This window comes from Rhea americana, unplaced genomic scaffold, assembly GCF_003343005.1.
Source record: "Rhea americana isolate MKP2758 unplaced genomic scaffold, rheAme1 scaffold_29, whole genome shotgun sequence".
Classification (NCBI taxonomy): domain Eukaryota; kingdom Metazoa; phylum Chordata; class Aves; order Rheiformes; family Rheidae; genus Rhea; species Rhea americana.
The window spans coordinates 4,544,838-4,568,769 of record NW_028186412.1 but is presented as its reverse complement, the minus strand read 5'-3'; the positions used below and the strand labels follow the sequence as shown (position 1 = coordinate 4,568,769).

The 23,932-nt window shown below is 36.9% G+C and overlaps 1 protein-coding gene across 2 annotated transcripts in view; it reads right to left on the bottom strand.

Moving 5' to 3' along the window:
• GRIA4 (glutamate ionotropic receptor AMPA type subunit 4) overlaps positions 1-23,932 on the bottom strand; it is a 228,106-nt gene that overhangs the window by 45,001 nt on the left and 159,173 nt on the right. For both annotated transcript variants that reach the window (XM_085309044.1, XM_085309043.1), the window contains exons 9-12: positions 21,026-21,136; positions 12,368-12,574; positions 5,652-6,022; positions 4,085-4,283 (exon numbers count right to left, since the gene is read on the bottom strand). In XM_085309044.1, the coding sequence (XP_085165170.1) occupies positions 4,085-4,283; positions 5,652-6,022; positions 12,368-12,574; positions 21,026-21,136 (888 nt within the window). The remainder of the gene's footprint in view (positions 1-4,084; positions 4,284-5,651; positions 6,023-12,367; positions 12,575-21,025; positions 21,137-23,932) is intronic.

Sequence of the window (23,932 nt, the reverse complement as noted above, 5' to 3'; positions counted from 1 at the left end):
GTCAAGATGAAAAGCTTCCCATTCTTGCTATTTTAATTCAAGAACTATTTTACTCCCTCCAGCAATAGGGAAACATAAATGGGTCCATACACCCATTACTACACTGTGCTGAGCACTCCACGAAAGTATTCATTATTATAAAGTCCCAGAACAAAGGGCCTTAGAATACATATAAAACCACARAAATTTGGGTATTATTTAAATTGAGAATGGCTTTAAAAGGGCCTCAGCACAGATGAGAGTAACTTCCCTGAGCATTTATTTGTACTAATTACTAAATGATTGTATCATTACTTAGAAAATAATTTGTTAGAGAAGTAGATCTAAGCTGAACATAAGGAACATTTAACCAGCAACATTTAACCAGAACTGCTCAATAAAAATACCATATATAAGAACATCATAATTTATCTTTGCTTTCTTTCCCCCCCTTTTTTTTTAATTGTTTGTATGCATTATTACCATGGAACATAATAAAATTAAAAGTAACAAYAATATCACAGAGCTGAATATTTCCATAGTCACATCCTGTCTTGTTATTCCTCTTTCCACGTAGTCACAGCTACTGTTCATTTACATAATGGTGGCTGAAAGAGAGCTTAAGCCAAACCATATATTCATTTCTTTTGCTTTACATTGATAAAATTTAAATTACAGTTGGAAAAAAAATGAAAAGAGCAATAATAAATCACGCATCATTCCAAGATTATTTTCTTGCCTTTGTCTACCTTCACTTYCAATCACTTCTTACCTCTTAACATCCATATCATCAGATTCTTTATAAGGTAAACAAATAATAGGTCACTTTCCTTCAAAACTCAAAACATGCAACAAACAAAATGTCAATATAGGTAAGAGGAAACTATGTCCTAAATCAATTGAAAAAGGTCAAATTTAGGGTTTTTTTGTTTGTTTGTTTTTTTAAGATCTACTTAGATTTTTAAGATCCAATTATCCTTACCCATTAAGAGACAAAAAATATAGAAACTCTAACAAGTCATCTGCTCTTTAAGAATAATATATCTCTGAGGCTTTCATTCGGTAACATTCAGTATATATATGCCAAGCCAGAGTGAAAATTGAAGAGAGACCCAACTTACATGCCTTATTATCCTATGAAGAAGCTTTGCAGCYTTCCCTTACATTCTGTCAAATCATGCTGATTTTCATTTAGGGCTTTCTGAGTAAGATTGCTAAAACTAAGTTTTTTGCCTTTTGAGTAGCTTGTTCAGAATTGCACCTCTCACTGCTTCCAAAACAGGAGATAATGGTAAATAGGTAATACTAGTAAAGAAAAGAGTTTTCTTTTATGAAATATTTAAAACTACTTTTTTTCCCCCTGTTTTCAATCTGTAATTAAAACAGACTGAATAGCTGTTCAGACCTTTTGATTTTAATCAGATATGAAAATGTCCCAAAGGACCACATTCAGCCAGCCAGTAATCAACCATTCTTAGAGAAAWCATCCTTGACTGTCATTCCAAAACTAATGCCATTTGCTTCTGACCACACAAAGTGTTAGACTTGGTAAACAGACGGAATCTTCTTTTAATGTGGCTTGAGGCTGAGTCTGAATTTAGTCATTAGGCAAACAGAAATTTTGGAAGTATTTTCTGTTAATGATATTTTCGCATTATACCTGTTTTTTGAAAGATATTCTTAGAAATAGCACATAAAATATCATTAAAAATTGCTGTACTGTTGCAAAGATTAGAAATTATTTGATGAAAATGCTTCAATTACACCATTTTGAAAAAATTGATGCTTTAAATTTTGCATGTACAACTATATACAGTATTTATGGCTACTTTTAATATTTCCTGTTGTATTCTGAAATGAAGCAGAGAACACTGATTTTCCTTCTTTTTTTTCTCCTAATCGTTAAAGATTAACATGACAGGATGRCTGTCATTATATCTGGAAAAAAATCCCATTTCATTTTAAAGAGACAGCTTGCCATTTGCATGAAACACTCATTCTTGCAAAACAAGAACAAAAACAAAAACAAAATAAAAAAACCTACCTACTTTTACAGTATGATTTAAAAAATCATGAACATCTTGTGACCAASACTGTTTCAATGTCAAAGTTCCTGACCTCATTCCTTCAAAACCATGGCTTGTCCAAGTGTTCAAAAACTTAAGAAAACAACCTCTTACTTTTTCCTTTTGCATTTCCTTCAAATTTCATTTTTGCATCATTGCCTAAAATTTGCAAGCACTGGAAACTCTTGAAAATGCAACAAGTTCATTAATCCAAAATTAAGTAAACCTGCTTGGTCCTCAGCATCATGATTTTAATTATCATCATAGCTTCATCCTAGATGAAAGAACTATTAGTATGCATATACTGTGGTCACCATGTCAGCTTGAGGTGGACTGAAACTAGAATCTCTGGAATTAAACACTTGGCAGCACAAATTGAGGTAAAGAAGAATCTATGGGTTAAGCACTGAGAAATAAAAATAGTAAAACAACACTGAGGGGCTACACTCTTTTCAACAAAACAGGATATCTGGCTATCTCAAGTTCACAGTATTTCAGTTCTCAGACAAGCTTCCTGTATCTGTTTGTTTTGGCAGGCTTCAGAGGTGAAATCATTTTTTTCAGTGATCAAAGGCTGAGTTTCTACCACTTGGGGAAGATCGAGTCTCGCAGAAAGCCTCTCTGACRTTGCATTTAGTTCTGGACCCATACACTTGATACAGAAGAAGACAGGTGGAGTTAGACACCTGTTACCCAACCGTATCAAGCCTAAATCATTTCTACGGGAACCCTCTACAATCCCTGCAGACAGGAAGACGTTTAGAGGGTTATTTATTCTATCCTAGGACACCAGTTGATTACAGAAGAAATCTAGAAGACTAGCTTAGGCTAAACTCCTTATTTTAGAYAGTTTCTAAAGGCCCAGTCACCATGTGTCAGTTAAATGCCAGTTACAGTTTACAAGGCATCACCTTTTTACAGACCAATAAAGAAAAAAAAAAAAAAAAAAGCTGTTCTGTGGTCAGAACAGAAGAACTGTGCTCTTCCAGTAAAAAGGCTATTTCATTATGGACCTTTTGGGGGATATCAGTAGCTCCCCCTGAGTTGACACTGTATGTATTATGTATTTTACAAGTCCCATTCATAATTTTGTAATAACACATAYTTGATTGAGCGAGTTTAGTTTAGCAAAACTGAAAACATTAGTGGGAATACTTGATACAGAACATACTCATTTCAAGGAGGCAATGAGGAGAAATTACTACTCCATCTTTCTGTCCGCTAAACATGCCTTAATATTCACTTTGTGGTTAAGTAATGGTCCTAAACTGTTTAACTTACAAGGTTATCAGCTCACAGCATTTAGTCAGAGGTACATTCAAACACCAAACTCATATATGTTCAGTCTGCTTAGCTTAACTTTCATCTGCCAGAAACACAAAATTAAGCAGGAGGGGTGATTTATCATATMCTCTTTGTGATGCCCAGGCTCCTTGCTTTCCAGCTGGCAAGGGGAGAGAATAGCGTACCAGCCACACTAGCACGGGAAAGCCAATGAAAATRAACTAATCAATAGAGACAGCATAGACATGTGAATGGCTATTTAGGCTATTTTCTAATTCTCCAACCACATTCCCCCAAGTTACATTTTCTTTTTATTATTCATCTGAAAGTCAGTAAATTAAAAAATGTGTTTCCTATCCACCACCCAAAACCCTAAAGCAAAATGCACACAGCAAAACCCATAAGTAGAAGCAAAACCAGCAAGACCCTGTGTTATCATCATAGGCATTCAATGCTGCACATTATTTCAGTACTGTAGCTTCTGATGAATCAATAGTGCAATGCTGCTTTAATTATCGCTGGTTCCATTATCCCCCGGGCAGCTCTTTTGCCTGATGTGACAGGATCAATAAGCTTTCCTCAAATTAAAATGACAAAATTCCAACAAATGGTGTTGGGGATAAAAATGTAGCTCAAGTACGGAATTCTAAACTATATTATAATTATTTGCAAAGTAATGCTATTTCAACTTTGTGAGTACTTTATCACAGAGCTGTCCCATAGGGAGAGCTGCTCTAACAGACATGCCAACTTACTCTGAAGAACTCTTTTGTTGACCCTGAGTCCAGCGTCCCATATGCAATTTCAGTTTGTTTGGCAAGGTCTTCTGCACTTTCTATGGGTGAGACCATTCTCTCAACAGTCAAGAAAGCAGCAAGGTTAGCAGTGTAGGATGATATTATGATGAGCGTGAAGAACCACCAGACACCTCCAACAATGCGACCTGAGAGGGATCTAAACATGAATAAGATAATGCACATTTTCCTGTATCTTAAGCCATGAAGAGAGAGAGAGAAAGAGAGAAGGCACCATTATTACTGCATATGTATTGATACGGAACACCCAGTGGGAGTGAGATTACTTGCATTTTAAAATATGTCATATACATTTTCCCTTGTATTGTAACGCCTACAGTACAAAGCCCAGTGTATAAAGGCATATCATGCACGTACACTAGTATGATTTCTCTTCAGTAGCAATTCCAATGTTCCTTTAATTTCATGAAATGCCTAATATGGCAAATGTTTTGTCAAAAATCCTAGATAATCTCTTTTTGGAAGCAAAAGTAAAGCACTGAGGCTGGAAATCAGTCTCTTTCTCTGTTTTCACTTAAAAAAAATGACACAAAAGGCTTTAACATACAGTACATTGACTCTAGCATTTTGATGTTCCTCTCACTCGTACTGCATTTGTCCATTCGTCACAAACAAACTTATCAAACATTCTACAAACTACTGCAATAATTTGAAATTTTGCATTTTAGTTATTTAAGGAGCAAGTACTTTGTGATTACAGAGACACTTATGATAAGTAACAAATTCCGTTTTCTGTTTCAATACCTGTAATTCGAAGAAAAGACTGTTGAAGAGTAATAAACATCTGGTCTTAACGAGTAACAGTTTTATTGCTACCTTTAGTTAGGAAGCAGAATTAGGCCAACGTCGAGTGTTTTCAAAATCACACTGTTAATGGCTAAAGGGAAGTATTCAAGTTTGAAAGACTGGGCCATAATGATTAATTGAGGAGTTTCAGTTAATACAATCTGAAGTTCCAGAACATATAAAAATCTTGAGAAATTCAGGATGGGGATCATGTACTACATCTGAGGTATCTACTCTGTAAAGCATAGCCTGATAATACACTGTGGTTTCTCAGAAACAGATGGTCAAATATTCTGTCTCTCATAGAAAATGATATTCTAGAAGCAGTGCTGCAGAACTTAATAGGAAGCAAAAATGGGGCATTCATTCATGCAAAGCAAATATTCAGCATAATAGTGTGGATTTCATAATTGTAATACAATGGAACTAATTTAGCAACAACGTAATTCCTCTGAAGTCAAGTCAATGGAATTTTCCCAGTGTGTACCTGCTGCTGCTGAGTTCTGTTTGTGATTTATGTACATTGACATATGTAAAATAATAATAATGACTGAAATTCAAAGCAATTTCTCTGTTGCCCTTATCATAGCTGTTAAGAAATTAAAATGAAAAGGTTTCCTAAAGAATGAACTTCTAAACACTGCCAGGAAAATAAAAGAAGGAAGATTCTATGCTTCAGTGTTGAAGATAAAATGCAAATATAAAAAGATTTGACACAAACCTTGGGGAAATATCACATCCTTGTTGCATAAAGGCACCCAGGGAAAACCAGAGGCTGTTGAATATGCCAAACTCATTGGGAGGCTGATCACTGGGTCCTTCTTTCCCATCCTCTGGTTCTTCTGTGTGCCACTCGTATGGACTAAACCTGCTAACTAGGAACAGGACCACACTGACACCAATGTAGGCAAAGACTATGCACATCCAGATCTCATACGCCAAAGGGTCCAAGAAGGAAAATACTCCTGGTTTAGATTTCTGGGGCTTTTTGATCATAATGGATATCCCCAAACTCATAAAAGGCTTAGAAAAATCAATGACCTCTTCTCGTACCAAAGTGATGGTCAGAGGCGCAACAGCAATCTCTGCTTTCTATAAAGAAAAAAGAAATATAGATGTATAGATTAATTGGAGTTGGTTTATAAACTCAACTAAGCAGCTAATTCCAAAGGTATGTCATTAACATCAGGATACTGTGGCTTAACTGTTTTTATAGCATGTTTCCATCACAATCTGTACTTACTCAATATGGTTTTATAGAGCATATAAGAGAAGCTACAAATAATATGAAGCAGCAAATGAGATGACTAATTAATGCTGTGATGCCACAAAACTATATAGTACAGCTACCTTGTGGGACAGATAGTTCAATARAAATTAATTGGATTTTAAACAATGCATAAGGGCAAGTATACCAAAAGTAGTAATGCAAAATCTTGCATTAAAYGAATAAAAAGAAAAATGTGTTGAAATCATTCCCATTAGAGAGAAAGGAAAAAAAAAAAAGTTTTTCTGGTATGTTTAGAATTAAAATGTCAGTCTTGAATGAATCATTATTGATGATGATGACGATGATTACGGCTGCTAACAGTGATGTGTACATTAAGTTGTAAGATATTCCAGTTGCACTAATAGGTCATTTTTAGCTCAGATACTCCATATTAAACTGAGGTTTGCTCCTTGCCTTGCACTGAATGTTAATGACGTCATTACACCAGTCCTTAAGATGGGAATTGTAAGAAGTGTGGGGACCAGAAGGTGCACTGGTAGGAGGGGAACAGAGATGCAGCAGCTGCTGAAACCTTTCTGCTGCTTATCGTCACTATTCTGGCTCCAGGTGGGTAAGTATGGGCTGAGGAGGGTAACTGACCATGAAATTTTGATAATATTTTGTTCTAGGAAATCCCAGAATGCCAGAGATTCTTCCCAGTTGCAAATAAAGTAGACTCATAACCTGCCTTCTCYGGTGGCACCATTCTGCTTCAGTTCTCAATGTATGAGATAATCTTGTATTTTAGCCCATCCTTAAGGACATTCATACTCAGTACAACATATATTTAAATCCTATGTAAAGCCTATCAATTTCAAGGAGATTAAGAAATATTGAAAATTAGAGATGTGCTTAAATAGTTTGTTTAATCCAAACATTACACAAATAGCTTGTGTGGTGAAGGAAAAAAGAGAAATTGAAATGTAGGTGTGGTTTTTTTTGGTCATTTCACAAGCTTGAAACATATAAACATATTTAAAATAATGTATTGTTTTGTTATTTTATGCACTAATTTATATCGAGCTACATATATCTTATGAAATTTAATTTAAAACTAATTTCTTGTAGTTATAATTGAACTGTAGCTGCAACATATTAATTAATTCAAAAGGACTGAATCATGTAATGGCCCCAAAATGCAGATTTACATAAGAATTCTTATATATTAATCTTCAGATTGTCTCTATGATTCTGAAATAGTTGTGATATAAACTTATCAACATAATTACACATTAAGGTATTATAGTTTAAAAAATAAGTTCTAAGTTAAAATCATCATTTTGCAAGAGTCTGAGCCACTGTCTCTGATACTTATAAACATTATGATAATATTGCTAATTCTCTGCATTTTAGTGTAAATTCTGTAATACAATGCATTTTTCAAATCTTGTGTTCTTGAACACTTGTGATTACATGAATCTAACTGAAATATAACATATTTTATCAATATAAATAAATATTCATTTATAAATATGAAGAAAAAAGTCTAAAATATATTTTTATCATCTTCAAAATTGTAAAGTAAATGTGGTTTCCATAGTCTAAGGATTCTAGGATGTTTTAAGTTAGTGGCATTGTTGCATATTTTTATACTTCATCTCACTCATAAATTCCCTTTCTGTAGAAAGATGGTTTAACTGTTGTAGTTAAACAAGAGTCAGTGTCTTTTACATTTCTAAATTTCACTACTGTAATACCTAATATGGAGTTCTTGAAATAACTCACAGAAACTGTGATCTATTACTGTTCATGTTTTCTACACTTGACAAAGAGGTATCTTTATTAACATCTACTGTAAGTGATAGACTTGATTATTGGTCTTCAAAAGTTTGAGCTAAGACTTGATTTCTGTGTCTTCAAGTTGCTACTGGGATTAAAAAGGTACCTTTAAGGGTTATTAGTTTTTACAATATGAGGTGGAAAAGTGAAAACACCATTTCAGTGCTAAATGTGGAGATTTTAACACCAAAATTAGCAYATTGTATATGTTAGGTGAAACACTAGATGAGCTACGTACCTTATCAAATTTAAAAGTTTACAAAGTACACATCTCCATTAGAGCTAATTGTCTACACTACTCTGAGGAGTTAAAGGAAAGAAAGAGGAACTTTTCCATCTCATATCACAACAGTAGTCTAACATCAACTGAATCATACCATAAATAAACTTGCTCCAAGACAGTTAAAGTAAAGGGACACTACACGACTAGGTCACATTTAGATATCTAACAACTGGACCAAATGCAGCTGTCCCAATCAAATCATATTATTTATTACTTTTGTGATATTATTAATTATTTTTGGGGAATATCGTGCGCCACATTAAAGCCTACAAAGACTCCTCTTTGTTGAAAGCCACATAATGACAATAGCTGTGCATTATAAACATCAGCATTTTGGGTTTGCTCAGYTAGTGTACACCATAGAAGATACATCATATAATTGTGTATTTACATGATTAAAATGTAACAATGTTGCAAACTATTCATGCTTTTTGTTCCATGTTTTGTTTGAACAAAGACTAATGATGTATATTTGAAACAATTGCACCTGTACCCACATTTCAAGTAAGGGTGTGTCACTACCAAGTACAGCTGGATACTGGATCCTTCTGATATTGTACAATGGGACAAGATTAGGCCTGATGGTAAGAGACTTTTACTCTCCAAAATATATTATTACAATCTTGTGAATAAAACCTATGCTTGATACAAGTTGTACAGAGGTGGTAAAACTATCTGAAAAAAAGTCAGGCAGCAAAATAATTTCAGCTTCAGAAGCTGATGGCATCTCAGATGTTAAACAGAAATGAATTGTGACCTTCCATGTTAAACAGTGACAGAACAGCATTTTGTGTCAGGAGAATGAATACTTAATCGGGGCTGACTGCTAGTGCATTTGGGCATTTGGAAACACCTCTTGCAGATGGTTAATGGAATATCATTCCCTGCTGGCATTTCTTCTGTGCCTAAGCTAGTTATCAGGGGCTGTAGAGCCCCCCAGGGACTATTGCTGGCATTTGGATGCATCAGGGACACATGACTAGGATTATCTGATAGTTTTTAATAGAGTGCTAAATAGAGTGCTAACCAAGAGAATAACCTCCTCCCCCATCACACACACCTTATGCACAGTCATAGCAAAATTGCATATCACAGCAATTTATACACGGATCCCCCTAGGACACGACGGAAAAATGAACAATAGATATCAAGCGAGCTGCTTTGCGCAGTGTCAGAAGGTGCTCAGCTCGGAATGGGCTCGGAACATGGCTTATAGGAGAAAACTGGCACATGCATCCACTCTCAGTAGCACAAACACGAGCCAAGTTGCACTGAGGTGTGGTGTAAGGAGCTGGTGGGAGGGGAGACTCTCCTACGACACAGTAAAGATCCACTTGGTCATTGGTGGGCACAAAAACGTCTGCTGATCCTTTCACATAGTTAGGAATTCGTAACTGTAAAATGTTTTGCAAACACGCAGTCTTGCCAATTCACCTGCAAATTCTGTCCCATCCTGGCTGTACACAAGGAGCCTGGCCYGAAGCACAGCCAACTAATTAGACTACTGGTGATTACAAATCAGGGATCTACCACACAGGTGGACATCCCCTTACATAGCACAGCTCTGCAGGATAGAGTCTGGCTGACTGATTCTGCGCACGGAACAGGCCAGGGGACCTGCTACTGCATAAATCTGGCCAGTGATCGAAGAGGGGATGGCTTTCACTCTGAGCCCACGTGGAAATCCTAAGTAGCAAGCTTTCATATGTCAGTAGGAAGAACAATTTGCTTTGAAGTTATGCCTATAATAATAAATTAAAATGCTGGGRGTAGCTCTTGGCCTTAAGATCAGCTGATATAGGATATTCTGTGTTGCCATCAGGAAGGTCTTTTAACCTCCACACCATGAAGGCTGCATTCGAACTGCTTATTGGGAATGGTCTCACCGCCATGCTACTGACCAACTGTGCTCAGAAATTGTTTCAGAGAGTAATAATAGACTTGGGCCAAAACTACGCCAGGGACCCTCTGACACCATCCTAGCGGTTTGGCAGATCAGGCAAGGGAGTTTCAGTTCCAGGGACGTTTTTTGGCACTGCTTTTTGTACTAGGATAGATACAGCTTTAGGGGCCCTTTGGAATAGTGTATAGTGAATACGCTGGGCGACAGCGGAGCGCTATTGCTCCTCTTCACACAGCAAGCAGCTTAGAGAGCTTCGCTGTGGCCTCACTCATGCRGCTCAGTTCCAAAATTAAACAAGCCTGCATTATTCCTAAATAGTCAGTTCCACGGGAGCTTTTAAACTCTGTGTGAGCTTCCTTTCTATTTTGCTGTACAATTTGAAGGATGAAGAATCCACCATCATATACTAAAACATGTGTATAGCAAACCACTCAGACAAGTACACACCTAGACCATCTAGAATTAAACCAGATTTTTAAGACTGACATCAATGGTAAGATTTAAGAACRAAGCCGGTAACTAGGCAGTATGTATTGTACAGTTATCTGGAGGAGCATTCTCATGCTGAAGGATTCTTCATCCTTCTAGCAATTTGGTTTTGATGAGAATTTTTTGAGACAAATGAAAGAGGGAAAAAAAACATACAAAAAACTAAAGATTAATTTCAAGTTTCATCTATATTTTTAACTAGATTATAGGCTAATGAAACTCTGCCATTAAGACTCTAYGCATCTGAGCAAGGGGATTTTCCCACAATTTGAAATTTTTTCAGATATTTTAAACCTACTGGTGTAAAACAGTACATGGACRTTGACATCCATCTGATGGCTGTTGCAATTAAAGGACAGATAAGGAATTGCCTCCTTCTTCTCAGCCATTTGATAAAATAATTCTGATAAACCATTGCCTTTTAACAACCTGAGAGTTACGCTGCTTGCAGAACACTAAAGCAGATATACAATTGGTACAGCTTTCCCACGCTTTAAAGAGACAAGTGATACTGGTTCCTCCAAGAACTTCCAAGAACATCTAAGGTTTGTAAGGCTGGTGTAACCTTCTCATTCCCATTTGGAAGGGCAAATCAATAAAACTCTGACACTATTTCCTATACTCCTCCTACAGGATACAGTTTTGTGTTGAGAAGTTCCCTGAACTGATACCACTGGAGGAGGTTTTGACAAAATCTATCGATTTTACTTAGCAGATGGAAGGGAGCACAAATGGAGCTGCCAGGCTTTGCCACATGTGGCCTAATCCCCTCCTCCCCCCACCCCAGAATTGCCAGGCTCTTGGGGAAATTGCAGACTGTAGGGTGAGCCAACCGGTATTCTTACAGGTAGAGGGAGGCATATTTCTGTTGAGGGCATTAGTAGAAATGTTCTTGCCATAATAGTTTCAGGATGTTTATTTTCATTCTGTCACCAAAATTAAAGCTTCTGTAAGAATTCTGACCCATTCTCAGTGCAGAGAGGAGATGCAGCAGCCATCAGCAGCCACAGCACTGAGTTCTTACTACCTTTGGTAACACTAGAGACTGCAAATATTTCTTTGGCTTTGTTGGAACTATTTTTATTTAATACTGCAATTTCGTTTGTCTACAGAATTCTTAATTATTATACTTTTTGAGAATGCTCCTCCAGATAACTGTACAATACATACTGCCTAGTTACCGRCTTTGTTCTTAAATCTTACCATYGATGTCAGTCTTAAAAATCTGGTTTAATTCTAGATGGTCYAGGTGTGTACTTGTCTGAGTGGTTTGCTATACACGTTTTAATATATGATGGTGGATGCTTCATCCTTCAAAATATCTAGACCAAGAATGCTATCTTTTTAAAGATGCTTCATGATAGTCCATTCTATGACAATGAATAAATGAAAGATGTTCTTCCCAAGTGAGTTTTACAATATATCAGAAATAAATGGTATTAATGGTCTATTATTAGTTCTAACATTAATGCTTTTTTAAGGACTATTCAGATTATGAAATGTGCTAACATTAGAAGGTACTTGTTGAATAAATAGTAGAATTTGTAAGAAACTATTTGATTTTTACTTGAAAATAAATGAAAACACAGAGATCTGAAACAGAATTGGTTTTTTTTCTGTGACCTCAAGATTAAATAAAATGCATATATACTTCCTATTTTATGACTAATACTATGGTAAGTTAAATCCTACTTCAAAAATTGGTATGCTTACCCCATAAACAAGTTCTCCCACCATCCCATTCCAGATTTTTGTCTCTGGATCCCTTGCTCCATATTTTCCATCAGGAACAATGGCAATTTTGTACTTGATACCAATATGTTTTGCAATTTCTGACGCCAGATCTACACAGTATCCTTCAAACTTGTCATTCCCTTCAAACGTATCATGGTTTTTCTTGAACATAACATATGGGGCTTCCTATAATGAAAGAAGTAGAACTGTAAAGGAAAAGTATACAGAATAGACTCTGAAAAGCAACATATCATCTACTGATTAAACAACATACATTTTATCAAAAGTACATGGATAGGATTAGCACATATATGTTTAAATGCATGAACAGAAATCCTAATGGAGAGTTAAACTATTTCCACTACATTTTGGCTTACAGGTTTCACAGCAACTTTCAACTTTTATAAACTATAAACACAAAAATAACCAAGAATTTACATTAATTTTACTTTATTTTAATTGAAAGACCTTAGTGGAGTATATAGTAAACAGAAAGCATGAATAGGAGTTGAACCAGTGTAATGCATGACCACGGGATAGTGCAAGGCATAATTTAACCTTTCAACTTAGATATATACATCCATCCTCTCACAYGGTATGGTTACTGTCTATGTAATTTCAGATGCACAGCCCGAATGATTTGCTTTCTTGGAGTTAGAATACATAGTTACTAAGAGGTTATGTATATTTTAATAAGAACAGAAATATCTCCTAGAGGAAATGGATATCTTCACCTTTGAATAAACAGTACAGATTCTGCAAGGTTTCTGAGTGTGAATCTAAGCATACACAAGAATGATATTAAGCTAACTTTACATGCTACATGAAAAATAAGTACCAAAGCATCATACTGGTTAGTTAGTGCCTTTGGAAACCAGTAAAACCTGTCTTGAAAAGTGGATCTTACATTCCTTATGTAAATCATACTATAATAAATAGTGAACATTATGTGATTGCAAAAACATGGTTGCATTTTCTTTTCTGGCTGTTTGTGGATTTAGACTTTAGCAATCATTATGCAAAATTGTATTTCCTGGAGATATTTTAAATGACTTCACATAATGCGTATTAATAGTCAGTTCCAGGTACAACACTTGCCACTAAAGTCGCCCTTTGCTTGAATTTACCTCAGGAAATACTGGCAACTTCAATCTGCCGTTAGGCTATGGCTGTGCTGACTCCTAGCAAATGTTGATTTTTCAGTACTGACCTTGCTGTACCTCTGCCCTACTCACATCTTTCCTACATACCCAATTAGCACACAAATAAAATAAAGGTAAAATGTGTAGATGCGAATGTTTTCTTCAGTGAAACTACATGAACATCAGCTATAAGCAGTACCAATTTTGTAGTCTATATTTTGTTTAAAAACTGACAATCCTTGTCAGTGGGAGGATTGCATAAACCAATTCCAATATTTTTCTGTATGTCAAGTTAATTCCTCTTTTTAGATATAGACAAGCAGCTCCTATTAATAGGAGCTGGTTACACTCAAGAGAACTCCATAGGAAAGGCTGAATAATATATTCAGTTTACAATTATACAGTGAAAATTCAGAAAAACAGAAAAGAGAAATTATATTTGGGAGGTATTATCTCTCTACTTATGTAAGTTTATTCCCTGTAGTAACTRTACTCAAGATATACCTCAGTTCAAAGACGGCAGAACAGAGCTTTGTGTAATGTGAATGGAGAAAGTCGTGCAGCTTTTTTTACCTCAATGTGAAAGAAAGGTCTCAGATTACACTATTTGAGAATGAGGAAGCAGTAATATTTGCTTAAACATAGTGGCAGACCCCTAAGTGTTGCAGGAATGTTTCACTCTCAGCTCTGGCCCCAGAAAACCTCCTTCCACCCTTATTATGATACTCTTTACTATGAAGTGGTTCTGAAATCGCCTTTGCGTGCCATAATCCCTTAGCTATAATTCAGTGTTGGAGCCACTCACAGACGTTACATTACAGACATTAATGCAGCTAAAGAACCACACAGCACAGAAAAGTGTCTGCAGTGACTTCTAAAGTCACACCCTATCTGGCTATCTGGGTGCTTGCCCTGCATATATTTAAATGCCTAAAGAAATCTGAGGATGACAACAGCAGATTGCTGTATTGAGCACAGCTATTACATCTGCATGGCTAAGAATTGCCAAGCACTTCTAAAACTTGGGCAATCATAAGAAAAGCTGTTATCATCATGCCATGCATGACCTGGGCAATGAGAGAAGACCRCGGAGCTGCAGCATTTCCTGCACATTGTAATCACTGCAGTGATGCGGTGCAATGCCTTTGGCTGTACAGAGTTTGTATCTTCAAGAAAAAATTGCTGAACATCAGCACTAGCCTGCACCACTCCTTGTATCCTGTCCCCAGTAAAATCAGCCACCTGTCCTCTAGAGTGAGGGAGAGAGAAGAGGAAGGAGAAGGGCTCCTGTCCTCTCTTTCCAGCAGATCTTGATTCTGGAAAATATTCAGGGCAAACAAAGCAGATGTTCCTCACTCACAGGTAGGAGCTCTGTTCCCAGGAAAGAATAGCCAAAATTTGCRTCTTTCTAAATATGTTATTTCAGAAAAATGGTTAATAATAAACAGAGGACAAAAATAGTATGTCTCCGGACTGTGATTTAGCCAACCGTTAGCTAGAAGTGTCACCAAGTCTTGTCCAATAATCACTCACAGACTCTCCTTACAACCTTCAGTTACATTTGCTTGGTGCACCTTAACAGTCATTTTCTTCTCAAAACATACAGTTAGTGATTGTCACCCTTCTGATTCAGCCTTTCTTGTAAATCACAACTCAAAAGCGTACAATTACAATCATGTAATTGAAAAAAAAAAAAAGTGGAGAGAGACTCAGAGGAGACAGAGGTAGAGGAAGCCAGGTCAGACTGCTCCTTCTCTCGAAACCTGGACCGCTGCCTAGGGCCGCTGCCTGCACCTTATCAGAGACAGGGCTGCTATAAGAAAACATTTCAATTGCCTCTGACAAATTCTTCCTGTTAAAGGCTGAATAAATTTCACTCCTTTTTCCCCCGAGTTCCGTGCAATGAGCATAGTAGCTGCGAGGCACAAAAAAGACACTGCAGATGCAGATGAGAGCAACCACCAGGCATGGGCTCAGAAGACATGGACTCTGTCAAGGATCTGCTTGGTGTAAACCTCCTTCTTCCTGTCTGCTTCTGCTTCTGTTTCTATCTGCTCTGATCTTAATGATTTACAGCAAAATGCAGCAAAGAATGTCTCTTACAATACTTTCACAGAGTGAGGTATTACCTCTTTCTGCTGCTACTTTAAAAGGAGCAGCAAGTRAAATCCTGCAGTGTGCAATAACACAACTAAAAGAGTGGAAATATGTACTAACTTTTGTTCACTACTTTGCCCTTTCCCTCCCACCTACTTTACATGGAATAAATAATAGTTTATTTAATTCTTGTGCCTACTTTACTTGCCAGATCCTGAGGGGTGTATTCTCRAGTTAGAATTTGATGGGGGAATGCGAGTGGGTCTGAAAGTGGCTTTCCATTGGTACATTTTTGTGATTAAGATCACTTGCAAAAAAATCAGATAGCAATTTTAGTTTTAAATTCTGGTCATTTCAGACTATGRGAGTGTTAGAAACTTAATGTTGTGTGCTGACATCAGTCTAATAAAAACAGGACACTCAAAGGCAAGTTCTATAGGTTTGCTAACAAATTTTACAGATGAACTTGCAAGGTCACACTGCAAAGTTMTGAAATAGTTGAATAGATCAATAGTGTGTACTCAACCATATCTTGATACTATTTTCTATCTATCTCATTAAAGTAGATTTTTTTTTCTGTATTATCTATTACAATAGCATTTTCTAATGTAATCTAATGTAAGTGTAACCATGCTGGTCTAAGGATATAAGAGATGCTAGATATCTAGGGAGAGGTAATATCTTTTATTAAATCAGCTGAAGTAGCTGAAAACAGCAGATATGCTTTTTCACCTTTTCCAGTTATAGAATCCTGTCCAACAAAAATATTACTTCTCCCCACAATCTTTGTATCTATCACATTTTTGAACTATAAACTCTTATTCTACTGATGGAAAACACAGTTTTGATTTATTGCAGAGCAAGATTTAGCATAATGATATTTCCAAGATTTCAACTGTTTAATAATATTCTGGGGTAGTGAATCATAGAGAAGTCCACATTGAAGTCCACATTGAAATGATTAATGAGTAGCACAGAACAGATATTTGAAATGGTGCAAGCTTTACTCATATATTTCACAATTTTATAACAATAYTTAACATTTGTAAATACAAGTTGATGTCTGCAACAATTACCTTTATAGATGTAAGCAAATCATTCCACCACATCCCCACAAATTCATGTGTACAGTAAAATGCTCACAACTGATGATCCATACTATAARGGAAGCTGGAGAACATAACTAACCCAAATATCAAACAGAGCTATGCTTGGCTTGCCTATTGGAAAGTAGTTCTTTTCAAAATCTTTAAACATTATAAAAATAATTTGCAGAAGTGACAAAAATTTGTGCAAGGAAATCTTTTGTTTATAGAACACGAACATCACACTTTGACACTTTATTCTGAAAAAAAATCTATAGAATTTATTTTTTTTTCCTTTTTTTTCTGAATAAAGTTTTCAGGATTCGGTTTGAAGACCTTATTACTGTCATGCAACAAACTTTAAATTTTTCTCCAGTCTACTAAAAAATTTAATCAATAACATTTCTAATGAAATAAATTGTCTGCTATGAAAAAGAAGGTTAATGGGGGGATTTTTGAGGTAGGACCAAGCGACTGGGCAAGAAAGGCAAGAATAAATCAGTCAAAACAACTTAGTCCCYTAATGGAAGTGTTTGTCATTTGAGATGCCCCAACGTAACCTGCCTGCCCCCAGGTGCCATTCTGGAAGGCACAGATCTTCTGCAGGACCTATGTCATACCTGCGGATATCTCAGAGACCCTGGGTGTGAGGTAGGTATGTATGGACAACTGAACCAAACTCTAAATCTTTGTGGACTTTAATGGGAGCCTACACTTGTGGGGCACAACTCAGCTCACACATCTGAAGCAATGTGGAGTAACTGAGACATCAACACGGAGTACTCAGATATGGCATACAACATGCAGGGAAGTGGCATCCTACTGCTGCAGGAAACAGCGAAGGTAGGATACCCAAGTACATCTTAAATGTCACTAGGTATTTATATGTGGGTAATTGAATTAAAACCCTYTTTACAGGCATCTATGTTTTGCGGACTCAGTGTTGAACTGAATCTTGCTCTTGCAGCTTATTCTGCCAATACTAAGTCTATTTTATTGAAACATTGAGCTGGAAATCATCATGCAGATGGAGCTCATTGCAGATAGGCTTTGGTTCATTAGGGTTCTTATTATATATGTTTTGCAATCAGTATGTACAGAGTTGTTTGTATTGTTAAATAGATTAGAGACTTTGGAWTAGTCTTCCCAACCTTCTCCTCTATGTTCTATCTCTACATCTCACCACTGCATTTCTCAGTCTACTAAATCACTGATGCTCATTCTTCTGGGCTGGAAATACCACTTTCCTCTCTTTAGAGTCAGCAGAGGGCTACATGTGGCATCCTTGCGCCAGGCATGTAATGAGCCCACCGTGCACATGGAGGCCCCAAGTGGGTGCCTCTGAGGGGAACATTTATGCACACAGGCAGAAAGCATTTTCCTTTCTGAGAGAGCCGGGTGTACAGGAGGAGGTGCTTTACACAAGGTGAGGGATTCTGGGCTCTGCCAGAGTCTGCGATAGCCAGGACTGAGCGGCAGCTGGGAGAATAACACATACCAGCTGCCCTTGCTGCCGTGTTTCTCTGGGCTGCCCCTTCACCACTTGACTAGCTGGAGATAGGTTGAGTGCCTACATGCTAAAACAAAACTGTGAGATAAACCCTATATACTCTCACCAAGTTAAAAATGAACATAACATTTTGCTGAGAAGAAAATACTGTGCTAATTTTTTTTGAGTGCAGAGCTAATTCCTTGCACCTTCTATGCAACAGCCATACAGCCACATTACAGCAAAGTAAGCACAGACACATGCTGAAACTGAAAAMCAGCCAGCAAATCCACTTGTGCTATTTGGTTTTGGGCAAAAATTAAAGCGAGCCATGCTGATAAACTGTAAACAGTTGTAATCATGACACCTGTCATGAAGACTGAAAAGCTTGACGGCATTGGCTGCAGAGCTTTTCAGTTTAGTGTTGCATGCAACCAAAATCATATGACATCCAMAATATTTCAACTTCCCTTGAATGTGAAGAGGGCAATGAAGAGGTCAAAAAGTCTCTGGCACTGGCAACATATACATAATACARAGAAGAACAAAACAACAGGATTCTGAAAGTTTTTCTCATTAAATAYCTCTTTTTCTGTGTGAACAAGTTTCTGGTTTCTAATACATTGCCCCAGTAGATCAATATTAAGAATCATGGATTTAATCTGCCATCAGAATCATGTTTGCAGCTCCCAGTGATGTCAAAGAGAGAGGCGCATGACTAGTGTAAGGCAGAATTTACCATATATTCTTATTCAAACCAAATTCTGATATATTTCTCTTGCACTGCGATTTCGAAACATGAAAAGGGGACACTTTTGTTCAAGAAGCATTGCTGCTTTCAAATAATTGCAATTATCCCAAAACGACATGCTGCATAAACATAGGGCATGCTTTGGAATATTAATTCAGCTTTTTGGTTTTGAAAATGATCCTACCAGTCCTTTCAATACAGGGACTGGAAAAGTTCTTTTGAAGATAACATTTATTATGCACATCAAAATGCTTCAATGCAAACAGGCAAGATAACACATTTTAAAAGCTTTTTTTTTTTTTTTTTTTTTTTTTTTGCTTTCCTTTTTTCCTTTTAGGCAAACAGGAACCTTTTATATTACTTTTTATTATTATTTTTACTCGCTTCTCCTAAGCTTGGAGCTATTTATGGAAATTACAGGATTCATGTATGGCAGCTTCAGTCAAGGATCAAGATTGTTATGAGAGGAAAATTTCGACTGAAAGCTTGTTATTCACATCGTTCTCTTCTCAGCTCGCCAAAGTTGAAGGTTAACGTCATCTGTTCTAGACATTTCAGATTAGTCACAGAACTTTTCTTGGTGGTTCAGTGCCTGGTCATCCAGTCAGAGGAACAGTAATCCATATGGAAAAATTAGCTCAATGCTACTACACTGGTGGTTAAGACTTGAGCCTTAGTTAGGAATGTTCGCAGCATCTTGGGACTCTTTTCTTCCTTGATCAATTTCTTAAAATAGGATTCTTCATCAGAGGCTGAAAAGAGGAGGACTGTACTGAAGTATATTTTTTTTCCATCACCAAGACTTTTTTAGGAAAAAGATACATATATTTTTAAATGTCCCATGCAAAAAAAAARAAAAAAAAAAAGAAAAAAAAAAAGTTACGTAATTTCGTTAGGAGTTATACTCTGAATTCCTGTACAGTAGTGTGGTTGGTTTGCATCCTGGAATGATAACCTTCAACAGGAGATTTGTTAAGATGTACTTAATGTATAAATGCTAATACACACTGCTAAAAATTTGTTAATTAATTACATTTTCCAGTAAGAAAATGTCTTGGCACTTTCCTTCGGATTATTTTCAACTCTGTATTAAGTTAGAAAACCACTGCCTAACAGCACATACATATTCTTTCCCATTTGAGACATAGCTTATCCTAAGTAGTTAAAAATGTCTTGTATAAATGAAGTAGGTGAAAAGGCCAGGAAACTGAGAGGTAAAATTTTAAAAGCAGTCAGGTAAAGGTTGCCCTTTGCCAGTTGGCTTTGACAAACATCAGCTTAAAAGGGCATGTCTGATTTCAAAGGAGAAATTGTTAGATATTTTGATTAAAAATACATATTAGTAAGAAAAATGTTTTTGAAAAACTCTATGTTAAAAATTTAAATTAATGAAGCAATTACATTCTTCTTTCTTTGCAGACACTCCTTAAAATGACCTATCAYGCACCTAATACTGAAAAATCAAAACCTACTTCTATTTAGATTTTACTAAAATGCAAAACTTTATTAAAACGCTGAATAAGTATATTAAAATGTATTCAAATACATCTATTAAACTCATGTTTTCATTCACAATGAAAAGTACATAATTCGGTCTTGACAGGTCACTTAAACTATAGTGTTTAGAACTTTAACTATTACTAAGGCCAATTTTGAACATATAATGTATCAACAACAGAGTTACAGACATCTGATTTTATACCCTCTTTTTAATCCTGTCATTTACATTTTTCTTTTKTTTCTCCCCAGTTTCTTGTGAGTTACAATTTATCGATCAGAAGTTGAAAGAATTCACTTACATTTATGAGAATTACTTAAGTAAATAATGGAAATGATTGAATAAGGAAAAAAAGATATTGCTATAACTCAATAAAAAAATTCAAGTGAATCATTATTTAAAATGCACACCAAAAAAGCTCTCTACAGACATGACAGTCATGATAATTAAGATATGTGGCTTTCACCCTTCCACTAACATAGGAACTGGCAGACTCAATTAGCCTATAACTACAGAGGAGCTTGTGTCACATACCAGTACAAGCAGYGAAAAGAAGAAGGAAAAAAAAACCTTACCAAAATCGTAGTGACAACTACTGTTCTATTCTCAATGGCTGAAGTGTCATTTCCAAGTGTAGGTTCATGCTGAATCAAAACTAATTTATCCATGTCATTCCAGTAGCCAACCTGCAAAACAAAACATATGTAATTTACAGTACATAAATCTAAGCACAGTACAATTACAAATTATTGTAAGAATAAGAGAACAATCATAGGATAACTTCGTACCAAACAAAATGCTGCAGCAATCACAGGCGGGTGCTCAGCGTTCACACCAAACGGAGTCAGGCTCACCATCTCGCACCACTGCCACCCACAACCAGACACGGTATTGCTGCCATTCAGCTGTTCCTGGTCGATTTGAGCTACTTATTTAGAGTCTCAATTTAACTCCCATTTTGAGGAATCTGAAGACTTACTTTGGACATAAATGAGATATAAGACTTCTGCTTGCTTTGAGAAGAAAATGGTCACTGGTTAATCTTCAGATCTTGTTAGATGGAGGAGTGAAAGATGTCTGAGGTGACAGTATTTCAATTATAGAGGCTGAATCCAATCCCTGCTCCATCCCAGGCCTCCTGTGAGACCCCAGCCTAGCAACTCAGACCTACGCTTACTCCTCTGAACTTCTGGCACTGATCTTTGGTACCTATATTGCAAGGCCGGTTATTAAGGCTTTCTTTACAGTGAGTGGAGACAGGCAGGCAGCCCCGACAGTAACTCAGTTCACCCAAGATATACATCTCTTCTAGAAGTGCTAGTCTTTCTCAACTGACTATAAAGCATAGTCTTAAAGTGTGTCTGGTCAGTGCCTGCAAGGAGCAGGAACAAATCTGGTCTTAGTTTCTGTGGCTGAGCTTAGACTGCCACAGCCCTTCCCTTTTCCTTTAAGGAAAGCYTTAAGGTGAAAGAGCTGCCTGTGTGCATTGCTGGTGCAGAAGTGCTCTGGAGCCAGGCTTGGATGACTCGTGCTTGTATTCCCATGGAGAAAAATAATAATGATTAAAAAAAAGAAGTGGTGTGACAGCTAGTAAAAGCTTTCCCTTGCACACAGACACTGCTCTCTGCARTGTACACCTCCAGTACTCAGTGTAGTCAGTAGTTGTACACTCTTCATTGAAAGAAGCAAATGGGTTTGAAGGCCGCCTGGAATAAGGATATCCCTCTTTAAGCTTTTATTGATGCTTCTGAGAGCTACTTAACGAGCAAAAAAACCCCAAAAACAAAACCCCCGAAAACCCAAATAGCAGGCTTTGTATGCCTTTGAATGGCTAACAGTAGATCTGAGACCTGATCTTAAAATACTTTACTATTTTTGTAAATCCTGGCCAGTCTGAATGCCACACTCAGCTCATTACTCCATATGGTGTGACTGTGTTYGGTGTTCTGTGGATTTAGAAACCCCAGGTCATTAACGTTGCCCAGTGTGACTTTAGCTAGCAAAAATTGCCTGTAAGGCTTCTTGGGAAAGCTGTCCACAAGACATTCCCAGTGCAAGGCAGATGTCTAAGAAACAGCAGGAAACTCACGACTGTGGTCCCTTTTCTCATGCGTACTTGGAGATGTCTATTTCCACCTTCTCACCTGGCCTTTTAGCGCGCTAGGCACAGGTCCCCTCAGCAATGTTTCTGCTTCTCTCACATCTAACCGGTTGCTCACTAACTTCTTACTCTCCTCTTTTCTGCAGYAGATCACCTAGTGCAGCGTGGACCCCCTGGCAAGGCTGCCAGGGAGCTGCTCGGGTGACTGCCCCTCTGACTCACGTGCTGGCAACAGTTGRCTCAAAGTCAGTGGAATAAAAAGAACAAGGTAAATGAAAATATGTGCGACAGAAAAGTACTCTAGTCCCATCTAAAGAGACTGTCAAGGCTGACAAGCAGCACACAGGGCCCAGGCAGCCAAGATCCTAATGAATTAAATGGCTGATCCTTCTTCCCAGGAAATGTACAGAGAACAGCACCGATTTTAAAAGGTTCCTATCAAAGACATGCAGTTGAGTTTGGCCTAGCTCGCTTTTCAGAAGCAGCAGTGATTTTCTCTTCCTTCCTTGATTGTTTCAGAATTAAAGAGGGAATTGAGAGAAGAGGGAAGTGAACACTAGTGGGAAGTGGGTTCAGGACTGAGCTCCAGCGAAACTACTGGTGCCAGAGGGCAGTCGGTGCTTCACATGAAAAGATTTTGGTGTGATGAAAACAGACTGATCTGATCACTTACACAGCCAATAATATTTTTAAATCATTTTGCAGATCTCAGATTAAAATTCACCAGCACATAGGACTTCCATGAAATATAGAGAAACATTTTATTCAGAGCCATGCAATGAAGCAATACAAGAGTCTAAATGTGCAGGGGAATCTTTATGGTTCCTAGTCTCATATGCATTAAAGAATCTCATATATTCTTAAAATAGCCAACCTTCCTCTTGATTTTCACATTTCCTATTTCATCCATTTCTTTTATTTAATTAATTTATAGAGAGGCAAGTCATTTTAGCAGTCTCTATATCAGTATGCAGGCACCGCAATGATTATGCAYTGTAAGAATTACAAATGCATACAATAACTGAATATAAGTGAGGGGCATTCTATTCTGTTTTCTATTAAAATATTTTTTTTTTAGTAAACTAATGAAGCAAAAAGACATTTTTTTCCAATGCACAGTATTTGGTAGATTTAATTGACATGTTTCTTTTCTTTTTGATATTGCTCTAATACACAGGACCTTGATTTAGGTGTCCGCAGCTAACAAGAAGCTTCAATATTGCTGATTTAGTGGAGAGTCTTTTTTTTTCCTTGGTAGAATGTGCTATAACAAATATTCTTTTTCATCCAGACAACCATAGATTCACAGATACAATTGATAGCTGAAAATGTCAAGTTCCTGCCAAAAACTGGGACGAGCTGAAGGTAGAATATATAGACT